This window comes from Phyllobates terribilis, unplaced genomic scaffold (assembly GCF_046119375.1).
Source record: "Phyllobates terribilis strain yellow unplaced genomic scaffold, ASM4611937v1 Scaffold_3__8_contigs__length_932513732, whole genome shotgun sequence".
Taxonomy (NCBI): domain Eukaryota; kingdom Metazoa; phylum Chordata; class Amphibia; order Anura; family Dendrobatidae; genus Phyllobates; species Phyllobates terribilis.
In genome coordinates, this window is record NW_027362763.1 from 486,683,009 (window position 1) to 486,708,662 (window position 25,654).

At 42.1% G+C, this 25,654-nt stretch overlaps 1 protein-coding gene across 3 annotated transcripts in view; it reads right to left on the minus strand.

Moving 5' to 3' along the window:
• The window catches only part of ROS1 (ROS proto-oncogene 1, receptor tyrosine kinase), a 422,859-nt gene that overhangs the window by 146,841 nt on the left and 250,364 nt on the right, over window positions 1-25,654 (minus strand). For all 3 annotated transcript variants that reach the window (XR_012318445.1, XM_073675912.1, XM_073675911.1), the window contains 10 exons: window positions 22,117-22,325; window positions 15,422-15,566; window positions 15,048-15,277; window positions 14,744-14,917; window positions 14,479-14,650; window positions 13,733-13,850; window positions 12,439-12,620; window positions 5,408-5,491; window positions 5,170-5,314; window positions 3,565-3,727 (listed from right to left, as the gene is read on the minus strand). Coding sequence is in view for 2 of the 3 variants with exons in the window: in XM_073675912.1 (XP_073532013.1) it covers window positions 3,565-3,727; window positions 5,170-5,314; window positions 5,408-5,491; window positions 12,439-12,620; window positions 13,733-13,850; window positions 14,479-14,650; window positions 14,744-14,917; window positions 15,048-15,277; window positions 15,422-15,566; window positions 22,117-22,325 (1,622 nt within the window). In the remaining variant the exon portion in view is untranslated. The remainder of the gene's footprint in view (window positions 1-3,564; window positions 3,728-5,169; window positions 5,315-5,407; window positions 5,492-12,438; window positions 12,621-13,732; window positions 13,851-14,478; window positions 14,651-14,743; window positions 14,918-15,047; window positions 15,278-15,421; window positions 15,567-22,116; window positions 22,326-25,654) is intronic.

Genomic DNA, 25,654 nt, shown 5'->3' on the forward strand with positions numbered 1-25,654 from the left:
ACTCCCCCTCGGCGTCTACCGGCGGCGGAGCCCCCGGCGCTGGGCCATTACTTCGCCGCGGACCCCGCCAGGGAAGCAGGCCCCACCACCTTCTTTTTATGAGCCTGCTCTGCCGGAGTCGCCGGCCACACACCTTTTGCCTTGCCAGATGCCTTACCAGGTGCCTGGGTTCCCAAAGGTGATCCAGTATTTTAACGGATCCGTGAGTGGGGGGCCCAGACACCATCCCAGCACACGCCGCCGGAGATGCGGCCCCGGCTGCCGGTGTGCCGCCAGCAGTGCGGGTGGCAGCGGCAGTTACACTCGCCGCCCCCCGCACGCCAGCAGGCACACCAGGTGCCAGGCCAGTCCCCTCCCTCACAGGGGACCCAGCCTGAGCACCACCACAGGTTTTGCCCGCTGCTGGGCCGCCCTCCGTGCCATGCTCCATGTCAGACACATCCGACACACCACCTTCATTACTACAAACAGAGGCGGCGCTCTGCGTGCCATGGCCTACATTCTCCCCGCTCCCTTGCTGCGGACCCACAACAGAGCCCGAGCCGGGGTGGGTAGCGGGTGCCGCACAACGGGACCGGGGGGCCCCAGAGAGGGGGACATACACAAACTTATGTGCCACAGATGTTTTTTGCTTTTTCTTTACTTTCTTCCTCTTCGTCCCCCTCCCGGTTGCCTCGTCCTCGCAGATCTCGTCCCCGAACGTCAGCTGGTTAAAACGTACCGGGGACTCAATCTGCCTGATCTGCTTCATGACGAGGCAACCCCCCTCACTGCTGCTACTACCGCCCTCCTCATCCTCCCCTTCGCTCCCGCTGCCCTCTGAAGGGCCAGAATCAGACGGGAGAGCCATCTGCTCAGGGGCTATCCCGCTATGCGATGCCTGGAGATCACTTACCAGGCCACCAGATGGCGGGTAGGGTGCGACCTCCTCCTCACAGTCCTCTTCCTCCACCACCGCCACCTGGCTGGAGCTCCGTGACCCCTCCAGAGATCCACCGGCCATGGCTCTGAACCGGTCATCATTCTCGAGTTTTTCCCGGAATGGCCCGCTGCCGGCCAGGATGGTACACCGCCGGCTCTCCACCTCCTGAATAATTTCCTTGATCTTCCTGACCGCGGCAGATAGCTCAGGCTTTTTGCTGGTAGAGGCCCTTTCGGACCTCTCCTGAGCTACCCTCAACTCCCCCCAGAGGGATTTTAGCTTCCTAGAGGCGTCCTCATACTCGCAGAGGTGCGCATGGATGCGGGAGCCATAGCTGACCGTGGACTCCTTCGCCACCTTGGTGCCCCAATCAAGGGGCACCGCTGCAGTACCCCTGCTCGTACTCAGCCTACCTGCAATTTCTGAGGCTGGTGACTCAGATAAACTTATCCTCAGAAGCAGAGGTGACTCTTGGTCTTCCTTTCCTGGGGCGGTCCTCATGTGAGCCAGCTTCTTTGTAGTGCTTGATGGTTTTTGCAACTGCACTTGGGGACACTTTCAAAGTTTTCCCAATTTTTCGCACTGACTGACCTTAATTTCTTAAAGTAATGATGGCCACTCATTTTTCTTTACTTAGCTGCTTTTTTCTTGCCATAATACAAATTCTAACAGTCTATTCAGTAGGGCTATCAGCTGTGTATCCACCAGACTTCTGCACAACACAACTGATGGTCCCAACCTCATTTATAAGGCAAGAAATCCCACTTATTAAACCTGACAGGGCACACCTGTGAAGTGAAAACCATTTCCGGTGACTACCTCTTGAAGCTCATCAAGAGAATGCCAAGAGTGTGCAAAGCAGTCATCAAAGCAAAAGGTGGCTACTTTGAAGAACCTAGAATATAAGACATATTTTCAGTTGTTTCACACTTTTTTGCTAAGTATATAATTCCACATGTGTTAATTCATAGTTTTGATGTCTTCAGTGTGAATGTACAATTTTCATAGTCATGAAAATACAGAAAAATCTTTAAATGAGAAGGTGTGTCCAAACTTTTGGTCTGCACTGTATATTTATTCTTATCACCCCACAGGTTCTCTGTGGGATCTGGATGTCCTAGAAAAATGTACAACGGACCTGTGCCAATAGGCACAAAGCAGGTATAATCAGACATTTAAAGCTATGGGATAGTCCAACTTCCCCTCAGGAGTCCAGGGAGGTTGCCTCCCCTTTTGGACATGGGGGTGGTGTTCATATACACAATTTTGTGAGTAATGAATACTCCATGCTAGATTTCATCAGGTAATATTTATTTATTGATTGGATAGGTCCTGTATAATACAGCTGGGTTTTCATTGCCGCAAGCGAACTTGTCAGTTAGCACCTTGGGCATACGTAGCCTAGGTAGGAGATTTGAATCTCCCGCATGATAGGTGCAGCTCCAGGTCCACGGTAGAATCGGCGGTGATAGTGACATTAGCAGCGCATGCGCCTGTATACCGGGATCAGATGGACTTGTGGGTGTGGGTCTCCACAGCAACGTGCGATACACACATGACGCAGGAGGCACACTGTGTGCCTGGGCTGAGGGGAGGATTTCCGGCTCTGTGTCCCGCACTTCCGCTCTTTGATGTCCGAAGCTCCGGCGTCTCCCGGAACACAGCTGATCTTGTGGTAATCATTTTATTTTGGGCTATATATACAGTGACACGGGGATATGTACCCTAAACGCCCTTGATGAAGCCACCATGAGTGGCGACACGAGTTGGGCACTGAGGTCCCATCTACACCTTTCCATTAACAGGCTGATTTGACTGAATATTTGCTATCCATGGTCATATTGCATAATTGGTTCTATTTTTGTTGGGGCAGCATTGGTCACCGAAACTGAATGCATGTGATGGAGTGGTTATCTCCAGTGTAAGGTGAAAGGGCTTATTTGAAATTGCCAGTCTATAATTATATTGCTCTACTGACTCATCACCATGTATACAGGGATACCATATTGATCTTCATACAGGTACCTGTTGCTGCATTTCATGTATATTTTCTCTTCTATTTGCTATTTATATAGAATATTTTGGGTTTGTGCAATATTGACCACCACAGACATTCCATATAGCCTGTGAGGGCTTATTTATTTGTTTGTACATTTGTGCACTTTGTCATCATAACATGGGAAGGTTTCTTAAGTACGGGGTTCTTCAAGTAGTGAACGTTTCCACTATTTTCAATGGTGTTTTAATATTTTTGGTATGTTCGTAATTATGTATATGTGTCAGAAGAAATTGAAATAAATTGATGTAATTTGCATCCAAACATTCTTTGATCATTTCTTCAGGTGATCACTGCTCAGGTGCATGTCTTCTTTTCTTTTTGAAATTAACATCTGGAGGAAGTAAGAGATGCGGCTGTTCTCTTACTTCCGCCGGATGTCTTTATTTGACCGAACAAAGGGAGAGTGAAGCCAGTGCTGTTTGGCTTTTGTGTCACGCGAACCCCGGGAGAGCCAATGCCGACACCACTGAAACGGAGCCGGTATTGGAGATGAGTATAAGTGTTATTATTTTACTGGGGAGAAAACATTGGGATTGAGAGGGAGTTGTGCAAACCTACAACCGATCTCTGGAATCAAGGTTACCTTCACAGCAACTTTCTGACTTCCAGTTCCATGACCAAGTATATCCTTAGCAATGCCTTGATATACTTCTCCAAATGCTCCACTTCCCAAGAAAACACATAGTTCTAAATTCTCTCGAGGAAAGCTGGGCAAGTTTTCCATTTCATTTTTTGTTGGCAGAGTACTGTGAAAACAAGATTGGGTGTAGGTTATACAGTTGACAATTCGCATTGTGATTCATATAATACTTGCCCCAGTCTTTGTTGACAAGTTTCAGTGGTGACATCATGACTACAGTGCATATGACCTCTGCAGCCAATCACTAGGTTAGCAGCTCGTACTCTCTACAACAGCATCACTGCTGAGTCCATTGATTTTTTTGCAGGAGTCACGTGCACTTTAATTATGACGTCACTGCTGCAGCCTATCAGCAAAGAATAGGACAGTGGTGGAAAGAAATCTCTGGATATGTGGAGGCTAAATGTTTATTTCGGACACCATTTTAAACATCAATCTTCACTGTTTTTATCTCTTACTATTCATTTTCTCTCAGCCTGTTAGTAGAGAGCCATACTATTTTCTGTCCTGTGTTACTAATTGAAACTAATGATTAAGGGGAACCTGTCACGTCCTAGCTACTATCTACACTGCCCCCATTGCTTTTTTAGTGATGCAATGTGCATCATTAACCAGCTTTTTTCATTAAAATGATTCTAGAACATTTTGTGTACTTATATCCTACCTGCTCGTTTTCAGTCATAGGGGTGTGATCCTCATATTCAGTCAGGGGCGGGTGCCGCATTCAGTCACCGCTGGTGCTGCCCACATATTTGAAATTTGCTCCCGGCGAGTGCTGATATTTGTGGGGCGCATTCGCAGTTTTACATGTCGTGCGTGCGCAGTGAGAATGTGTAGTTCGCAGCTTCACTGCGCATACGCTATGACCTGCGGCTCCCCGCGCATGTAGACTACACAGCCTCACTGCGCACGTGCGGGGACCTGAGGCTGGACATATACAAGTGCGCCTGCGCCCCACAAATATCAGCGCTGGCAGGGAGCAAATTTCAAATTCGTGGGAGGCGCCAGCAGTGAGTAAATGCGGCGCCGACCATGACTTAATAAGGGGATCACACTCCTATGACTGAAAACGAGCAGGTAGGATATAAGTACATAAAAGGTTATAAAATCATTATATTGCCACCAATTTTAATGAAGAAAGCTTGTTAGTGATGCACATTGCATCACTAACAAAGCAATTGAGGCAGTGTAGATAGTAGATAGGACATGACAGGTTCCCTTTAAGTTTAACAAAACAGTTAATTAGAGGTGAGCAGCACTGGAAATGAAGGTGGTCTCTGCCTGTTTTGGTTAAATATAGGCCACACATACCAGGTGATATGCAGATACTTTGCAGAAAAAAAAAGCCAAAACCATAGTGCAAAAAAAACAATAAATTAAGAATGTAACAATTATTTTATGTACTTATCAACATAATTAGTTACTTTCTTATATAGATCTCATTGGGTTCCTTTAATAAAGAAAATACTCTTATTCCTCAACTTGATGAGCATATCATCACAAAAAAAAAACAAATAAGTGGAGTAAAACATGTCAGATGCTTTTTACCTTATAGCATAACATGCATTAGCTAAACCAACAGCATCGGACAATCCACGCAGCTTGGAGAGCTCTTTATCTTCATGTATGATATCTGTGATTTCCTTGTTGTGGTTGTGTTTAATCTGTTTCTCCTTTAATCTCTTATAAATAACTAAGAAAGACACAAAAAAGGATTTAAACTCCACAATATGAATTTCAGGGGCAAAGTAAAATTATATTTGATACCTGCAGTGCTCATACTTACCAAAAGCAGTCAACAGCAGAAGAACAAGGAGTACACCCAAGATAGAACCTACAATAACCCCCACTTCATCAAAAGAACTGGACTCTGAAAAAAAGATTAGAAATTCTTGCAAGAGTTTATATATTATCAGAAACACAGAGAACATATGAACATGGGAAACTTGTATCATGTCACTGATGGGTTATGGGGTAAGATGTGCAAAAATTAGTAGAGTGGTTTGATAAAGTAGGAACATTTCTGTATATACTGTTATATAACCACATTTTATACATTTTCTCCACATTCCAATTTTCCATATTTCCCATAGTGGTAATGCTTATTTGAATTAGAAGCTCAATAGGTACAGATTAATTTTCAAGATCTATTATTGTATTCGATTTTGCTAGTATATATTTCATTTCCTATATATTTTGGGACTTCATAAAATCACTTCATCTTCTGCATAAGATTTTAACCATTCATGACTCCATAAAACAAGACAATATTGAGAATGTGTCAACCAGCATAATCTGGTGAAGATTTCTTCACTATAAAGTAAAAATCTGAAAGAAAATGGAAACCTAAATGGAATGTGCCATCACAAACATGCACACTTCTGCTCCATTCATTTTCTATGAGTCCTCTAGAGATAGCCAAGTGCAGCATTCGGCTGATCTTTGGCACATCCATTAAGAAAGAATGGAGCGGAGGTGTGTATGAGCGATTACCGCTCCATTCAAAGATCCAATTCTCAGGATCGGTGAGGGGCCAGCAGTGGTACCCCCAGCAATTAAGAAGTTAATACCGCTAAGTTAAATAATTTTTGTAATAGCAAATATGCAACAGAAATAAACGAGCATAAATGTCTGCTTAGTGCTTTACCGGAGTAAAGGAAGAATTAGAGAACCAAGTAAAAATACAAGGAATTGCAGCTAAAAATGGCAATATATTAATAGATCAGAAGTTACGGCAACTTCCAAAATGGCTAATTATGTTTGTTTTTCTATTAACAGTGATGATGACCTTTTTTCATAAGCGAAATCAGGAAATGCAGCCATACTAATTGTTACTTTTGAATTAGCTTCTCAGAAGCTGATGATTAATTGTGCTGTACTATACTAAAGTAATGCAGAAGATAAATCAAATTATCTGATTACAAAGAGAATGAAGCTGGTCTATTGCTGTAGATGGCCATATACTGTACAATGCCTGCGCTTTCCTATAAAGTAGATATAGTTAATTTTTCTCCTTCTTCACATCAATAAATAAAGATTAGCTCACAATATCCCCTTAATATAAGTGAATGCACCCTTGGCCTCAGTAGCCAATAAGCCTTGTAACAAAGGCTGTCTTTTATAGATAAGGAGATTAGTTTGATGTATCATTATCTGATGGCTGATTTGTAATAACTTTGGTCCATCCATGACTAACCAAGCTGACTTTTTTATTCTAGGACTCATATCACATAACTAGAAGAATTATATATTTTTTGTGTGTATACATGGATAAATCCTGAGCTGTCACAGAATTTTAACATTAGCATTGGTGTCTCTCCTTAAAGAAGCACTCCATAAGGTTTTTTATTCATTAAATGTATGTATATGTGTATGTAATATAGCGTGTGTGTATTAATATACTCACCTACTGCTGCTCTCTCTGGTGTTCAGTGCCGGTCTTCTCTACTTCTCAGTGACATCACGCTGTGAGACCCTCCAAGTCACACAGAGCGATGTTAGAGCATTGCACTGAAGGTGTGCAAATACCCTGAAACACGTGTCAGGGAATGGTTTGTTTATATTTAAAATCAAACAGATATATTTTTATGCTTGAAAAAGATTCCTGAGTTTGGAATCGAAACGCGTTGTAGATTTCTCCCAATAAAGCATTAGGTTCTATATACTCACTTTGCTCATGATGGTTTAATCCTACAAACTAACACCATACTCAGGCGCCCATTGCAGCTGGTGTTGGTTGCACCTACGTATCTGTTCTCCTCCCTAACCTCCCAACTTGACTGGTAATCCATCTGCAAGAATGACGAGTTGACGTATAGATCTATACTTATGGCAAATCTATAATGGTGTTGAAGCCACACTGCAACTCCAATAGGTGAGAAGGCATCCTGTACATTTATTTTCTTCTTATCACTTGCAATATTACACTAGGGAGGATCCATCCATCTCTCTTCGCTTTCTAAACGTAGAATTTTTCATCTACACAATACTTGTCTTCAAAAAACACTTCTAATAATATCTAATATAATATCTACCAGCTACATACACCACAGGTCTTGCCACACTTGCCCCCCATTTCAGAGGGTTATCAACTAAGCTGGCAGTAGAGGAGGAAGGCAGCTGTAGCGGACAGCAGATATTCATTGCTCATGCCTTTATTTCTGGTAATCCATATAATATCCTTTGTAAATAAGTTCCTCTACTTGAGGCTGCTTGAGGCTGCAGTGCTGCTTGAGGCTGCAGTGTTGGCTATTACTTATCTGTATGCCAAGATACTGTATATATGGGAGACATTCATACTTGGCCATGATAACCTACTCGTAAATAAATTCGATTGTATCTGCAACTCCAGTCAATCCAATATGAATCTGAAAACTCTCTTACCGGTATTTTAAACTATTTTTTTTTATTACTACAGACAACGAGCTTAATTTTTCTACCAGCCAGTTTTGATTAAAGATAAAACTTACTGTATTTTATTTCAGTCTGACTTTTTTTCAGAGAATGGCTGATAATACATTTGAAAATTACCAGATTTCTCTAGGATGATAAACGTGTTAAAGTAAACATTTTCCTAAAGCTTGGCATAGAAGCTTTTTTGTGGAAAACAGGATTTATGCATAAGAAGCCTTTTCTGTGCACCCATTTGATTTCTCCTAATGGAAACATTAGCTGATGTATCAAAGGCTGCATCAAGGGCTGCAGCAGTGAAGTGAACGATGTAAGCAATGACACTCCTGTAGTATCGACAGAGACCTATGGAGCAACGGAGCTGGGATTGAAAAAGTAAATATTGAGTATTTTATTTATTGATTTTAACATATTTCCTGCTTTCAGACATTTTTTTTTATTTAATCCTGGACAAATTTGGTTTAATTTGTACAATTTTAGATTTATTTTGGATCTTTGCCCTTGTTGGCCCCTTAGCAGAACTTGCAATGGGATCCAGCTTCAATAAGATAAGATGATTATTTTGGCTGTTTCTCTTAACCCTGTGTCTGTTATTCACTTTCTTGACTTCCCAGAGATCTGTCTTAGGCCACATTCACTCATCTATGTATCACAATCTGTTATGCATGGACTGGCTGCAGGTCTCCTGAGCCTCATAAGATGTCAAGTTCAGGTTACGGGACCCATCGCAAGTCTATGGATTGCAGCCTGTAGACGGATGTGTGAATCCGTCCTAAGTTTCTCCATTTTCACTTTACACCATCATCAATAATCGATTCTGATGGGTAGATACTGTATAGATGTTGCTAAGCATTCAGCCACTAAAGGGGTTAACAGGGCGCAACTTAGGGGAGTGGTCAGGCCTGCCCCAGTTGGACTGGGTAGAGTCAGTGCAGAGCTGGAGAACAACCTGGAAGGATGCAGATGTCTTCATCACTCTGATGAAGGTCCTGGAACTCTCTTACTGTGACTGCCTGATAGTTGCTAGGGGTAACTACTACTACTGTTGCAGCGGGAGCTTACTATTTTCAAGCAGAAGAAAAGGATTGAACACCAGTTCTAGGGACTGGACTCATCCTTCTGTTCTACCCCCACCCCCCCGCATAGGCGGATTATAATGACACGCCCCGGAAGAAGCGACTGAGCGAAACGGCGTCCGTTGGGAGTGGGGAGGCACCTCTGGTCTCCAGCACTTCAGGATCCACCTCTGTACCAGGTATTAGCGTTCCCTTTTTATAGGCATCGCCCATATTAGTACACACTGCACTAGGGCTTCAGTCTACAGCCATTACAGCTGCTTTTGCCTTTCTGAAATCCCTATTTACTCTGATTTTGTATATGCTGAGGATATGCTCTCCTTGTCGCACTGGCGTTATACTAGGGTGCAGTATTCCTCGGATTAGTATACCTATCATCTGGTTTGGGGGCTACCTTTTACTACATTGAGGTGTATTATCCTACAAGCACCATCATTTACATTATGTGTATGCAGTGGACCATATTTGTGCTTTCCATTCGCCTGATTTTTGGAGGTTTTCCCTTGTCTAATTTTAATGTATTGTTCTAATTTCTTAATTGAATAAAATTGTTATTTTTTAAATATTGTCAGAATCTCTTCTTGTCTGGCGGTTATTGGCCGCTACAGACCTTTTGTGTGGTATTACAGTTTGGAAGCTGTCTGACCTCATGTTTTTTGGACTAAGTTTGAATGGATTATAATGAGGGCAATCTGGGCTACCGCCCAGGGCCCCGAATCTCCAGGGGCACTGGAGAAGAGCAGGAGGACTGGAGCCGAGTCAGGGGATGGTGAGTCTGTGTGTGTCTGTGTGTGTGAGAGTGTGTGTGTGAGAGTGTGTGTGTGAGAGTGTGTGTGTGTGTATGTGTGTGTGTGTGTGCAGGCAGATATCATTGTGTGATGTCTGTTTATATGTATTTTTGTGTTTCAAATGTGTTTATGCGTGTATGTATGTATATGTCTGTATATGTTTGTGTGTGTGCGTGACTGCGTGCGGGACTGTGTGCGGCCTCCTGCTGAGTATAGATGGCGCCGTCTGGCCTCCTGCTGTCTCGGGGGGGGCACCGTGCGGCCTCCCGCTGTGTATAGATGGCGCCATGCGGCCTCCCGCTGTGTATTGATGGTGCCGTGCGGCCTCCTGCTGTGTATAAATGGCGCCGTGCGGCCTCCCGCTGTGTATAGATGGCGCCGTGCGGCCTCCTGCTGTGTATAGATGGCACCATGCAGCCCCCTGCTGTGTATAGATGGCACCGTGCGGCCTCCTGCTGTGTATAGATGGCACCGTGCGGCCCTCTGCTGTGTATAGATGGCACCGTGCGGCCTCCTGCTCTGTATAGATGGCGCCGTGCGACCTCCTGCTGTGTATAGATGGCGCCGAGCGGCCCCCTGCTGTGTATAGATGGCGCAGTGCGGCCTCCTGCTGTGTATAGATGGCACCATGCGGCCTCCCTCTGTGTATAGATGGCTATGTGCGGCCTCCCGCTGTGTATAGATGGCTACGTGCGGCCTCCCGCTGTGTATAGATGGCACCGTGCGGCCCCCTGCTGTGTATAGATGGCGCCGTGCGGCCTCCCGCTGTGTATAGATGGCGCTATGTGGCCTCCCGCTGTGTATAGATGGCTCCGTGCGGCCTCCCGCTGTGTATAGATGGCTACGTGCAGCCTCCTGCTGTCTCTGGGGGGGCGTCGTGCGGCCTCCCGCTGTGTATAGATGGCACCGTGCGGCCTCCCGCTGTGTATAGATGGCTACGTGTGCTCAATATTGAGTCATACAATTAATGTAAGGCTATGTGCCCACGATGCAGAAATGCTCCGGATTTTTTTTGAGCGTTTCTGCATCTCCCTGGCAGAAAAAATGCTTGCGGATTGTACATGCGGATTGTACGTGCGGATTTTACATGCGTCTTTCCTGCCAGGGACAAGCGGAAGTGAAGCGTTCTTCACATGCATTTCCGCATGTGGGTTGACAAGCGCTTTCCAAGCGATTTTAGCATCACTTGGAAAGTGCTTGGCAACTTGGTCACACTATATAAATCCATGTAACCAGCATGGATTTATATAGTGTGACCGTAAAAGAATGGTAAAAAATAAAAAATAAATATATAATTACCTTCTGATGGCCTGCCGACGTCAGCGGTCGCGTGACCCGTCACATGACTAAATGACATCACGGCAGGTCCTTTACAGACCATCGCGAGCTGCTGGAAAGCCAGGACGCATCGGATAAAGACACCGGGGGCCATCAGAAGGTAAGTATAATATTTATTTTTTATTTTATTCTTTTTTTACAGGTTCTATGGTACCCGGGTCCGGAGGAGAGTCTCCTCTTCTCCAAACCCGGGTACCATCCGCACATTGAAACTCATGGAATCCGCATGTGCAGATGCAGTGATGCGGATTCCATGTGTTCCAATGCAAGTCAATGGCGGCGAAAACACAGCGCTTCCGCAAAATAATTGGTTGTGCTGCGGATTTTTCCGCAATGATAATCCGCAGCGGAAATTTCCGCAGCATGTGCACAGCACATGCGGATTATCATTGGGGAGCATGGCAGACTTTCTGCCAAGTGGTTTTTAAGCATTTCTGCAGCGGAATTGCCGCTGCGGAAACGCTTAAAAAACGCATAGTGGGCACACAGCCTAAAAAAAATTATTATAATTAATATTGTGCCAAATTAATTTCACGTGAACTATCACATGATCTATCACAGGGGATCATGTGACATGTCACGTGATACATCAGGTGTATGGGGGGGGGGGGGGCCCGCGCCTTCTAAACTGCCCGGGGCCCTTGCTACTCTTAATCCACCCCTGCCCCCCCCGTAACTCACTGCAAGAAGGTAAAGAGTGGTACTGTGGACAAGTACTGCTGGTGGGTGCACTAAATAGTGTGGCTAAAGAAACTGTTGTCATGGACACGCTGTATTGTGCCACTAACAGAGACTGTCACTACTGTGCCTTTATGAAGAAGCTGTTTGATGATGTTGTTCATGGAAAGCCTGTTGCTTTAATTAACTTTATTTGTTCTGGCCGTGCTCCTACATTAAATTCTACTGTTCACCGTTCATGAGGACTCTGTCAAGTGTGTCTGCGCCAGTAAGTGAATACATCTTATTCCTGGGAAAACTGCAATCTATGGTCACCCTGAGTAACGGTTCCTCCAGGATTCCAAGAATTTATGAGACCTGTCTCGCCCCTATTTAAACCTAGTGGCGTGCAGGTAACATGATATTAACTGAGGTTCATCACTGAGTGCAAATGCCCCTTTCCCAATTACAGAGCCCCATTGCAGTGGCTATGTCAGATACAGATACTAAAAGCCTAAATAAAGGTTTTGTGATAAATTTGTAACTACCTTTATATAGCAGAATATCTTCACTAATGTCACTGTCATTTCCGAGACCTATCATGTTGGCAGCTGCTGCTCTGAACTGGAACGTTCCATCCAAAGCGGTAGATTTCCATACACAAATGTCACCGCATGATCCATTGTAAGCTAGTTTCCACAGGTCTAATTCCTTAATGTCCATTACTTTCCTGTAGATGAGATTATTTATTAGTAGTCCTGAACATATAGTAGTGAAGTATTCTTGAAAGAGATGGAGCCTGAGATAGTGCTTCCTAGTACCCTTCACTTCTGTATATGCATCTATTCCTGTGCATGCATTAGTTCACAAGATGTACTTCTTTTTAGAGATGGATGCTTTTTACATGAAAGCCTAAATGAAATAAACGTCATTGGGGATTCATATATTTGTATCTGTCTGGTGTTGCATTGTGAAATACTTTCTATGTAATACAAAAGGATAAAAAAACATGTCAACAGCATCAAATCTGGAAATGATAAGACTATACAGTACATGAGTTGTCTTATTTAGCCTCCAATTCGCAATGGTGGCCTGCAGAGCTGTAGCTTAGCTATCCTTTGAAAGTGCAAAAATTTAGTTTGCTGCTTTAACCATGTACCTACAGCTGTCGGCCAACTAATTATTAGAATTATCCAACATTAAGTTCGTAATACACAATAGCTGAATGTTAGGGCAGAATCAGACTGCCACATAAATTGGAGTAAGATTGGAAAACAGTGCATGGACTGGCCGGTGGCTCTCCCGACCCAAGTGTGACAACTCCATGTATTTCTATGCAGCTGTCACACTCAGGTAGGGAGAGCCGCCGGCCAGTCTGTAAACTGAGTTTTGAGCTTGCTCCTATTTATACGGTGGTCTGACTCTGCCCTTAGACAAATCTGATCATTTTACAGAGAAAGGCTTATCCATCTAATGTGTATGGAGTTGTTCCTGATTTCAGATATTGCTGGGAAAAAATGGCCAGACATGTTGGATTTTAGCATGTCCGATCCTTTTTTCTTACTACACATAAGCCACCACCAGAGGTGTTTGGAAGTGGATAACTCTTCTCTCTCTGTTGAGAACACATTCACCTTGTGTATGGTGAGATTAGGATGTATAGCTATCTAGAATAAATTGCCAGCTTTAGTATGCTCTATTAATGAACAAATATTATGTTATATACTTGAGCTTCGAATTAACCCAATAGCACATGTTTTCCCAGTTATAGGTACCAACCTTTTATGTTGAGCAGTAGAACATTGCTTCCCAATAAAAAGAAAGATCCAATGATTTACTTACCTGTACTCTAGTATACTATATGTGAGGTTACTACCATTATCCATGGCAGTCTTCCACTGGATGGTATTGTCATCTCCAGGCAATTTTTGTGGAATTCCTGGTTTGGAAGGGACACCAGCTAAAATAGACCAGATACAATATTGAGGATAAATACGAAATTTCCTCCTTAGCAGACAAAAGCAGACAAAGAGCATTACAAATAGCATGGTAAAATGATGCGATTCTCACATTGTAATAGGATGAGAATATGGGTCTTAAACATATTTTTAAATTAAATTTTTGAATTAATTCTGTATTTATAAAAAATATATATTTTTCAGATACAAGGACATATTGGATTATGCTTTTTTGTAAATTCATCCTTGCTTCCATATTTGCCTACTCAGTAAACAAACCTTGAGAATTTTTGTTCTAATAAATGGAAAGTAAACATCATATATTTGCACATATAAGCATGCACTAAAAGACTAATTTTGCTTGTCTTTGAAGCCCAAACAATTTTTCAGAATACCAGAGCTATTCTTTTGTAATACAGTGAGTCATTTACTCCAACAGTTCCATGATAAAATATAATAATGAAATGAGAGAATTACAAAAATTATGTAAAGTTGCCAATAGCAAAGATTTTAGATTACAATTGCAATTCACAGGTTCATCAGTTTTAACTTTTTATTAGGCTTTACAACTACAGCTTCAAAAATGTGCCTAGGACAGAAACATTAATACCAATATAATAAACCACAAACCTAATGTCTTGAAGTTTGTGGGATCTGAAATGCTCTGAGCTCCAGTCATAAAAAGAACCACGGCTTGTACTTGATAGAATGTATTTGGAACAACTCCCAAAAGTAGGCAGATGTAGACTGATCCATTTGTGCAGTGTTGGTATGTTGGTTTATATGAATTGTGCCCTCTTAACTGGTGAAAATTGTAGAAATATAAAAATCAATGATCTAATAACAAACTGAACATGATACAAGAAACATAAACCATCCATACATAAACATTTACCTCTTTTAGATGAAACCAGTGATCTTTTATGGATTCCGCTGGAGCTCTCCATTCTAGTACTAAACTTACATTCCCTGGAACGATATTTTGGGGAGCAGCTGGTGCATTAAATGTTCTGCCATTCACTACACTACTCTGTGAATACCAGGCCTCGTCTGGGTGAAATGCAAGGACCTAAAGAATTGGACAACAGAGAAAACTGGTCTGTATGATAGATAGACAGATAGATAGATAGATAGATAGATAGATAGATAGATAGATAGATAGATAGATGCACAAATTTAAAAAAATTAATTTACTATACCTTAAACTCATAATCCGTTCCTGCTTCAAGATTATTTAAAGACCACGATAGGATTTCATTTGGAAATTCATTTCTTCTCAATGGAGAAGCGGGGCTTCTTAAACTGTTGGCTTTAATCTGATATCGAATAATATCATAGGGTCCATTTGGCTTGGAAGGCTCTGCCCAAGTTATATTGACCAAGGAATCTGATAAAATGGTCAAATCTATAATCGCAGCTGCTCCAGGCACTAAAAAATATACCCAAAATCATAGACTCAGATCAAATTGTTCAAGTTCCTGCTGATATGCATACAGTATGTCCCCAGTAGATGAGATAGTCTTTAGAAAAGATTGCATATTGTGAATAAGTAATTAAATGGGACATTACTTACCCCCATAAGCTGTCTTTCCAGTGACTGTCACTCCTAATGGTTGTTGATCGAGCAGAAATATGTAATAGTTTCTAGCACTGACTTCAAATGTATAGTAGAAGAATGGATGCAAATCAGAGACGGTTGCTATCTGTTCCTGAAATTCCTACAGGAATATGATATCTTACTAATATACGGCACCGGCACATACATTTAGAACTTTAAGAAACAAAGTTGCCATATCCTTATTCTCCTTCTTATATACAAATTAACAGAGGAAAGTAATTTATTTTGCATTTTGTAACAAGCATTAGTGATGAGCGAGTATGTTTTGTTAACCCTTTCGCCGAGTATGCTCGGCTGAGCACCGAGTATTTATAGCATGCTCGGTGAAATGTTTAAATCACTCCCGTGTGCATGATTTGCAACAGTTTGACAGTTTTAATACATGTGAGGACTGTGTAAGAAGCAGACATTCCTCACATGTATCAAAGCTGTCAAAAAGTCGCAAATCATGCACACGGGAGCGATTCAAACATAACACCGAGAAGCTGTAAATACTCGGTGCTTGGCTGAGTATACTCGGCGAAAGGGTTAACAAAACATACTCACTCATCACTAGCAAGCATATACCAGGTGTATCTACAGTTGTGGCTAAAAGTTTTGAGACTGCCACAAATTTTAGTTTTCAGAAAGTTTGTTTTTCCAGTTTTTATAGCGTCAAATTGCATTAACTCTAGATTAGTAAGAAAAATCATCAGATAAATGGAAAAAAAAACTGCCATGTCACTCATTGCCATGAAAATTAACTTCATCACAAAAACCCAATTTCCACTGATTTTCAACCCGGGTACAAAATGACATGCTTACATCATTTTAGTGATCTTTTCATTAGCTAAAGAGAAAGTGTGAATGAGGACAAGGCAGCTTATATCACTCTATCATGATGATTGAATTACAAGAGCAGACTGGTTGCTTTAAAAGGGGATTGGTGCTGAAATCATTGACTTATTCTGTTAGCCATGGTTACCTCCAAAAGGAAAATGTAGTCCTCATTGCTTTGCAAAAGGAATTAAATGGCAAGGATATTGCTGCTTATAAGAGTGCCCTTAAATCAACCATTTAGGAGATCATCAAGAACTTCAAAGAGAGAGGTTCAACTGCAGTGAAGAAGTATTCAGGGCACCAAAGAAAGTCCAGCAAGTGGCAGGATAATCTCCTAAAGAGGATTCAGCTACGGGATCTGTTCAAAATCAGTGCAAAGCTTGGTCAGGAATGGAAGCAGACAGGAGTCAGTGTGTGTGCAAGCCCAGTGAGGCAAATGCCTTTGGAGGCTGACCTGATATCAAGATGGTCAGTAAAGAAGCTATTTCTCTCTGAGAAAAACATCAAGGACATACAGAAGTTCTGCAGAAAGTAGAAGTAAGAGGACTGGGGTAAAGTTATTTTCTCTGATGAAGCCCCCTTCAAACTGATTAGGACATCTGGAAGAATGATGGTCTTGAGTAGAAAAGGTGAGCAATACCATGAGTCCATGAGTCCTGTCTCATGCCAACAGTAAAGCATCTGGAGGCCATTCATATATGGGGTAGCTTTTCATCTAAGGGAATGGTCTCACTCACAATTTTGCCTAAAAACACTGTTATTAATAAAGAATGGTATCTAAACATCCTCCAAGAGCAACCTATAATCCAGGAGCAATTTGATGCTTTTTACACAAGTCAAAAGTGATAACTAAGTGGCTCGGTAAACAAAACATTTAAAAGTTGGGTTCATGGCTAGGAACTTCCTTAGATCTCAATCCAATTGAGAACCTGTGGTAAAAGTGGGTGGACAAACAAAAGCACAAAAATTGTGGTAAACTGCAAGCACTGATTAGTCAATAATGGGTCAGTCAGGATTTGGCCCAGTAGCTGATATCCAGCATGCCAGGGCGAATTGCAGAAGTCTTGGAAAATTAAGGTCAACATTGTAAATAATGAGTCTTTGCATAAACTTGATGTATTTGTCAAAAAAACTTCTGAAATGCTTAAAATTGTACTTCAGTAACCATGGAAAAATCTAATCAAAAGATCTAAAAACACTGAAGCAGCAAATAATGTGAAAACAAAAATCTATTAGTATCAGAAATTTTGGTTATAACTGTACTCACAGGAGCAATTTTTTCATTCCATTTGAAACATTACTTTGTCATGTGTGATCTCACAAAGAAATGTAGTATGTAATCATAGGTCAACTCAACTCCTTTAATCCCTTCCTGACGAGGCTATTTTCCTTCTTTTTTTTTTTATTTAATTTTTTCCTCCCCTTATTCCAAGAGCCATAACTTTTTCATTTTTCTGTCCACACAGCAGTATGAGGGCTTTCTTTTTGCGGGATAAATAGTACTTTTGAATGACACCATTCATTTTAACAAGCGATGCACTAGGAAGTGGGAAAAAATCCAAGTGCGTTGTAGTTGCAAAAAAAGGAGCAATTTCACCATTTTTTAATTAACCATATTCACTATTCATTAAAACTGACCTGGCAATATGATTCTCCAGGTTAGTACGAGTACACAGATACCAAATATGCATAGTTTTTTTACTTAACTGGTGAAAAAAAAATCCAAAATTTGTAAAAAAAAATTAGCTTTTGCCGTCAGATCCGTAACATTTAAAATTTTTGAGAAATGGGGCTGTGTGAGGGCTTATTTTTTGCACCCTAAGCTAACATTTTTACCAATACCATTTTGGGGTATGATGTTTTGATTGCCTCTAATAGCATTTCATGGCAATGCTGCAGCAGCCAAAAAAAGTTCTGGAGTTTCAGACCATTGTTTTGCTACATCTTTTACTGATTGGATTAATTATTTTACATTTTAATAGACTGGAGTTTTATGAACACAACGATACCAGTAGAAAAGGTGAATGTGTATTTTTTTTATTGCTTTATTTTTAAAGGATCAGAAGGGAAGTGATTTGGACTTTCGCATTTTTTTTTCCATTTTTTTTTCACTTTTTATTGCATTTATTAGTCCCCATAAGGGACTTGAAGCTGCAATCATCAAATCACTTGTGCTATACACAGCAGTGCTTCAGCACTGCTATGTGTTGCTAAAACCACGATCTCCTATGAATGCCAGCTAAATGCTGGCTTTTACAGGAAAACCATCATGTTATAGCAATTCATCGACACCCCGCGATCATGTTATGGGAGCTGTAAGACGGTGGTGTTCACACTGTGCAGTAACTGAGGCAGTGACCCAAGCAAGTCCAACATAAACAGCTTTTATTCAGCAACTCACGGGTAAACAGAAAGTCCTCCGATTCGCAGCGGGGTTAACATGAGTCCATAAACAACAGTTGCCGTGGGCAACGGCCGCGCCGGGCTGCTCAGAGCCTGACGGGTGCAGAGCCTTTCCAGGCGTGGGTTCAGTTACACACAGGCCCGCCGAGCTTTCCTGCTATGCTCCTAGCATGTCCCAACACTGAACATCACTACTCCTTAATGCAGGGTTTTTAAAGGACCTGTGGCAGAGCCACTGAAAAAACCCAGGTTGGAGGGAGGAGGCCGCCCCACTGCCTTCCTGTAGCCTCCTCCTAGAAATGAAGGCCCAGCCGGGTTTTACTTAATTTGCCTTAGCCAGATAGCCTGACCAGGTCAATGCTCACCGTCATTCCTGCATTGCAGCCACAGGTGAGTTTGTGACTGCAATGTACTCCAATGGATTTAATAGGTCTCTGTACACATTCTGGGGGATATATAAAGTCCCTCGTATACGATCCTGGTCACTGCCTCACAGAGCCGATGGGCACATGGAATGATGCGTCCCCCTGCCGGTGCTGTTAAATGCCTCTGTCAGAGATTGACAGCAGCATTTAACATGTTATCAGCTCAGTGGCAGATAATGGCTGAAAAATTCGGCCATCATCTGCCATGGAAGATGCGAGCGCGACTTGTGAAACCGCATCAAAGTCACGGCCATATGTTGGTAAGGGGTCAAGGGAAATTTGTAATCAGAAAATGACCTATTGTTACAATCAGGTAAAATATATTTTTTAATAAAAATGTGATGTTTAGTAAAAGAAGGCCCACAATTTTCAGACTGGCCACTAGCCCTAATAAAAGACTGCTAGTTCCTCTTGTTGGCGTGGACATTAGCAGTAATAGACTGACGCAGACCCTATTTGTTTACCGAAAGTAAGGTTGAAGCTGCACAGGTCGTGGACGGGAGGTATGTGTCCCCAAGGTACCAAGCCTTGGTGATGTAGAACTCGGAAAAGCAGGCTCCAGCACACATAGTGCTGAGAGGTGGTTAATGGGCCCGGATTATAGGGCTGCACCTGTCTCTGTCTGTCGGTGTTTGTTGGGCAAGGTGAGCAGACCTTGCATGTGCTGCTCAGATTCTGCTGGAGGCAGAGAAAAGCACTTTATTTAAATGGCTGAGGCCGTGCAGTATGGACTGGTTATTTTGAGTTTTTGTTCAGTTATACCTTTTTGTGCCAGGAAGAGGCTGTTATGTTTTGTTTTCCTGACTGATTTATGGACACTTAATAAACCACCATTTTGTTTTTGAACCTGCGGACTGCATCCCTGTGTGAACCTGCGTCTACCCAGAGCTGATCTTTCACACTGGACATAGTAAATAGTATGAACTGGGCATGCTCTAATCTGGGGAAAGGTCACTGTAAAGAAAGAGGGAGGGGAGCTATATCACTTATTGTGAATATTGGATCCTATGTTATCTACTATACAGTCATAGCCGAAAGTGTTGGCACCCTTGAAACTGTTCCAGAAAAAGTATTTCTCCCAGAAAATATTGCACTTACACATGTTTTGTTATACACAGTTATTTACTTTGTGTGTATTGGAACAACACAAAAAAACAGAGATAAAAAGACAAATTTGACATAATTTCACACAAAAAACCCAAAATGGGGGGGTTGGCAGGCACCCTCAACTTAACATTTGGTTGCACACCCTTTAGAATAAATAAGGGCAATCAATCGCTTCCTATAACCATCAACAAGCTTCTTATACCTCTCAACTAAAATTTTTGACCAGATCACTCTACTTTTGCAAACTGCTCCAGGTTTCTCATATTTGAAGGGTGCCTTCTCCCAACAGCAATTTTAAGCAATTTTAAGATCTCTCCACAGGTGTTCAATGGGATTTAGATCCGGACTCATTGCTGGTCACTTCAAAACTCCGCAGTGCTTTGTATCCCTCTATTTCTGGGTGCCTCTTGAAGTAATTTGGGGTCATTGTCCTGCAGGAAGACCCATGACCTATGATACATGACCACAACCCCAGCTTTCTGATACTGGGCATTACATTGCGACCCAAAATCCGTTGGTAATCTTCAGATTTCATGATGCCTTGCACAGAATCAAGGCACCCGGTGCCAGCTGCAGCAAAACAACCTCAAAACAACTTTGAACCTCCACAATATCTGTAGGTTTTATGTTCTTTGTAAGCCTCATTCCAGTTTTGGTAAACAGTAGAATGATGTGCTTTACCAAAAAGCTCTATTTTTGTCTCATCTGTCCAAAAGACACTTTCCCAGAATAATTTTGGCTTACTCACGTACATTTTGGCAAACTGCAGTCTAGATTTTTTCATGTCTCTGTGTCAGCAGTGGGGTCCTCCTGGGTCTCCTGCTATAGCGTTTCATTTCATTCAAATGTCGACGGATAGTTCACGCTGACACTGATGCACTCTGAGCCTGCAAGACAGGCTCTTTGAAACTTGATTGGGGACGCTTTTCCACCATCCAGACTATTCTGTGTTGCAACCTTCCATCAATTTTTCTCTGCCGTCCACGTCCAGGGAGATTAGCTACAGTGCCATGGGTTGTAAACTTCTTGATTATGTTATGCACCATCGACAAAGGAACATCAAGATCTCTGAAGATGGACTTGTAACATTGAGATTGTTGATATTTTTCAATAATTTTGGTTCTCAAGCCCTCAGAAAGTTGTCTTCTCCTCTTTCTGTTTTGCATGATTAGTGTGGCACACACAATGCAAAGACTGAGTCAACTTCTCCCCTTTTTATCTGTTTTCAGGTGTGATTTTCATGTTTCCCACACCTGTTACTTGCCACAGGTGAATTTGAACGAGCATTACATACTAGAAACAAAGTTGTTTACAAACAATTTTGGAAAGGTGCCAACAATTTTGTCTGTCACATTTTGGGGTTTAGTGTGTCATGACGTCCAACTTGCTGTTTTTTTGTGTTGTCCGAATATACACAAAGGAAATAAACATGTGTATAACAAAACATGTGTAATTGCAATAATTTTTTGGGAGAAATACTTCATCTTCTGGAACAATTTTAAGGGAGCCAACATTTTCAGCCATGACCATATATGTTGGTGATATCTGTCATTGCGATCCTTTGATGATGATCAGACTGTTGAAAAGTCATCTGTATAGAAAAAGTAGTATGCGTCTAATATTAGGCCTAGTGGTTATGATGAAAATAACTAAATCTCTGATAATTTTTATATAAATAGTGATATAGGAAGCTGAATAAAATTTCAAAAATGTATTCAAAATACATTTAATATCAAAAAGTAATTTAATCAATGAGTCATTTTCTGATTTCACATTCACATTTAAATAATCGCATTTAATAATATAAGAGATTCTAATCTTATTCACATGCAATTGCTTCCTCATGTCCCTAACTAGATAATCATCAGAAAATACAATAAAAAAAAAACATCTTACTAATGTGGTGTTATTGACATCTGGTGTAACCATGTGGTCGACATTCAGAGGACTCCAATGTATAACTCTGTATGTTGGAGTAGAGTTTATTATAAATGGACAGATCGCTTCTGTAGTAATTGGAGGCAAATGCAATGTAATACTTATATTTGTTGTGCTTAGTACGATAGGATTATCAATTAGTGAAGCCAATATCAGACATCTTTTGTCTATAAAGAAAAAATAAGGTAGTTAACAAGGACACTAGTTACAAATGTAATAGTATTAATCATTATAAAGTGTAAAATCAGATATTTATACAAGCATCATATCATCACTTATAACTGCAAACGATTAAAGAACTTGTAGGAGGTTAAAGGGAACCTGTTATGTAAAAAAATTCTATTAACCTGAATATGGGGTTCATTTTCAGGTTAATAGTGTTCTGAAGCTGCCTGGTGCCGGCACTGAGAGCCCCGCTGCCGGGAGAAAATTTATTTTATTCCTGTCATCAGCCTTAGACTTTCAGTCATTGGGGTGGGCCAACGTGGCTTCAGTCACTGCTCAATGCATAATGACACAGTCTTCTCTGGGCTTAAGCTTGTTTAAAATGGACTGAGGCAAAACAGGAAAACTGTTCGGTGTTTTGAAAAGACGGAAACCTGCAAACTCAAGAGGAGAGGGATCATTCAGCTTGTTATCAGCGCACAGTTAAAAATCCTGCATTTCTGATGGCATGGGGTTGCAATAGTGTCTATGTCATGGACGACATACACATCTGGAAAGGCACTATGAGTATTATATACAGAAGTGGTCCCCAACTTTTGTTATGTTGAGAGCCAGTCGCTCTCACCCCCACTTTCCTTCCACCACAGTAGTGACACCTAGAGCCTCCATTACTTCCCGGTGTATTGACAGTAAAAGCTTCTTGCAGAAATCACACCGAGGTAAGAAACCTAGATTCAGGGGTTCCAACCTCTCCAACCTTCGGCATCCTCACATCTAGCACTCCCAACACACTATTGCATCCAACTTCGGGCCCCTGCTTTGACTGGCAGGATTATCCTTTTCTTAGGGCAGTATATGCTCACCCATATCTGCTCTTCTTGTGGGGTTACTCACAAAAGTCATCATCTGGAAACCTGCTCTTCATAGCTATTTGCTAGAACAAGGGTTAATGTACTAAGCTGACAGACAGCCTTGAACCACATATCATGTGATTGTGAGCCACAGATTCGGGACCCCTGATATAGAGATTTTAGAATAATATATACATCCATCCAGATAACATTTATTTTATGGAAGACCTTAAATATTTCAGAAAGACAATGCTGAACCACAAACTGTATCCATTACAACTGCGTGACTTTGCAGAAGAAGTTTGGGATATAAACAGGCCACCTGCAGTCCAGAACTTTCACCAATAGAAAATATTTGTTGCTTTATGAATTGAAAAATTTGGCCAAGAGAACGCAGAACTGAGCAGCTAGAATCTTACATCAGACAAGACTGGGGCAACATTTCTCTCAAAAATAACATCAATTAGTCTCCTCCCTTCCCAGACATTTACAGATTGTTTTAAAAAGAAGAGGGGACGCTATACAATGTGTTCTATGTAAATGAAATATGGCTATAAGAGATTTCCAAATCATTGCATTCTTGTTTTCTTTACATTTTACACAAAATCCCAGCTTTTTTGGAATTGGAGTTGTGTGATAAACTGAATGATAATAGAAATGAACAAATTTATTAAAGTGGCATTGAACTCTTCTTGACTTTTACAAAATTTGTATTCTCTAGAATACAGATTTTTTGTAACTTTTTCTGCACAAATTCAAGCAAAATTGTGGCCAGCTGCAGCCTCCATTTTGTTGAACCATAGAGGGCCAGGCAAACTGTTAAAAAAATCATAATAATGTAAGGTGCCCCAGCGAGGTAGTCATGGGCGAGTTGTGGCCCCTGCTCGCTTTGGCACCTTACATAAAATTCGAGTCCTCCCTCTGATGTGTGGCTGTGCATGTGACATTAACTTACTTCACACAATCCGGTCGTGGCTGTCTCCAGACATTTCTCTTCTGGGACCAGGGCAGTAATAATTTCAGAGTACACAAAGTTATTAACCATAACTGGGGTTTTACTTGGGGGAAAAGAGTAATTGCAATATTTACAGCCTGGTAGATTGGATAAGGCACAACAGGTTCTTGTCTCCCATACAGGTGCTAAAATCATCTTTAGCCCTGGTGCTCTCTTTAGGTGAAGCATCTCTCTGTTTCTATTCCTTAGCCTAAGAGATGGTTCCTCACCAGCGACAGTGTGCCCAGATCCTTTATCTCCCTCATGGCTTATCCTGGAGTCCTATTTTCCTCTGCTACCTGCAGACTAGAAGCTCCCCGGGTCCTCAATACCTCCATTAAGTTTCTTCGGCCGGCTAATGGGACTCCTGCGTGAGGAGATGTTCACACTACGGATTCACTGTCTGAGGGTAGAGAGCCCCTGTCTACCCTAGCAGCCAATTTCCCTGGACGTCCGCACGTAAGAGTTTCTGTCATGTCCCTGACAGGGCTTCAACTGACTCAAAAATAACGGCTGCAGCTATTTTTAGCACACCCAGAGGCTCCACCCACTAAGCCATCTGCTTAGCAACTGCCTTGCCTCTCACTGACAACTGTGCCCAGCAGTGGCATCTTGTGGCTGATAAAAAGTACTGCAGCCCCACAAGGAATTATATCTACCCTCAAGACATGCCCAATGTCTATCCCTGTCACTATATTTCCCCCTTACTCCACTTACTTTAACCCCGTAACTTGACCTAATAGCAATTCAGAAAAATCTAACTATGGGAACATGTTATTGTAACTACTTCAGTGCCAGGGGAAGGTTACACCCTTCCTCACTATTACAATAATACTCTCCTCACTGCTCTCCTGTCCCACCATCCTCACAATCTACTGTCCGATCCTTGGCATTTCTTCTTTTCAACTTCATCCATTGCGTGGATTCTCATCGGCCTTTTTACTTCCAGCTAAGACTTCTGTCACAACCAGTAGTGTTGAGCGAACATGCTCGACACTGCTCGGTACTCGCCCGAGCATCACGCTACTCGGGATGTTCGGCGAGCACCGAGCATTTCCGGGTTACTCAGGCGGGAGCTCGGGTCTCCGCCCTGCATGTTTGGCGCTCTTTACAGAGCCAATGAACATGCAGGGATTGCCAGCCAGTCACTGTAATGCCGCAGCCATGTTGTTTGTGGGCATTACAGTGATTGGCTGGCCGCACAGCGTCACCTCGAGTATTTAAAACCGGGCGCCGCCATCTTGGACACAGTCGCTCCGGATCAGACAGTGTAGGGACAGCGCTGCTGATTTAGGGAGAGATATATCCTGCAAAATAGTTAGTGTAGGGTCTGTAAAGGCTGCCAGATCAAACAAACAGTCCTTCTCAGGACTAATATCCATCCCAGGTATATCACGCAGGCAGGCTGTATAGGAGACGCAGTGGTTATACCAGCAAACGCTGCATTACAGTCCTGTGTGCTGCTCCTGTTGCTGAAATTGCTGGA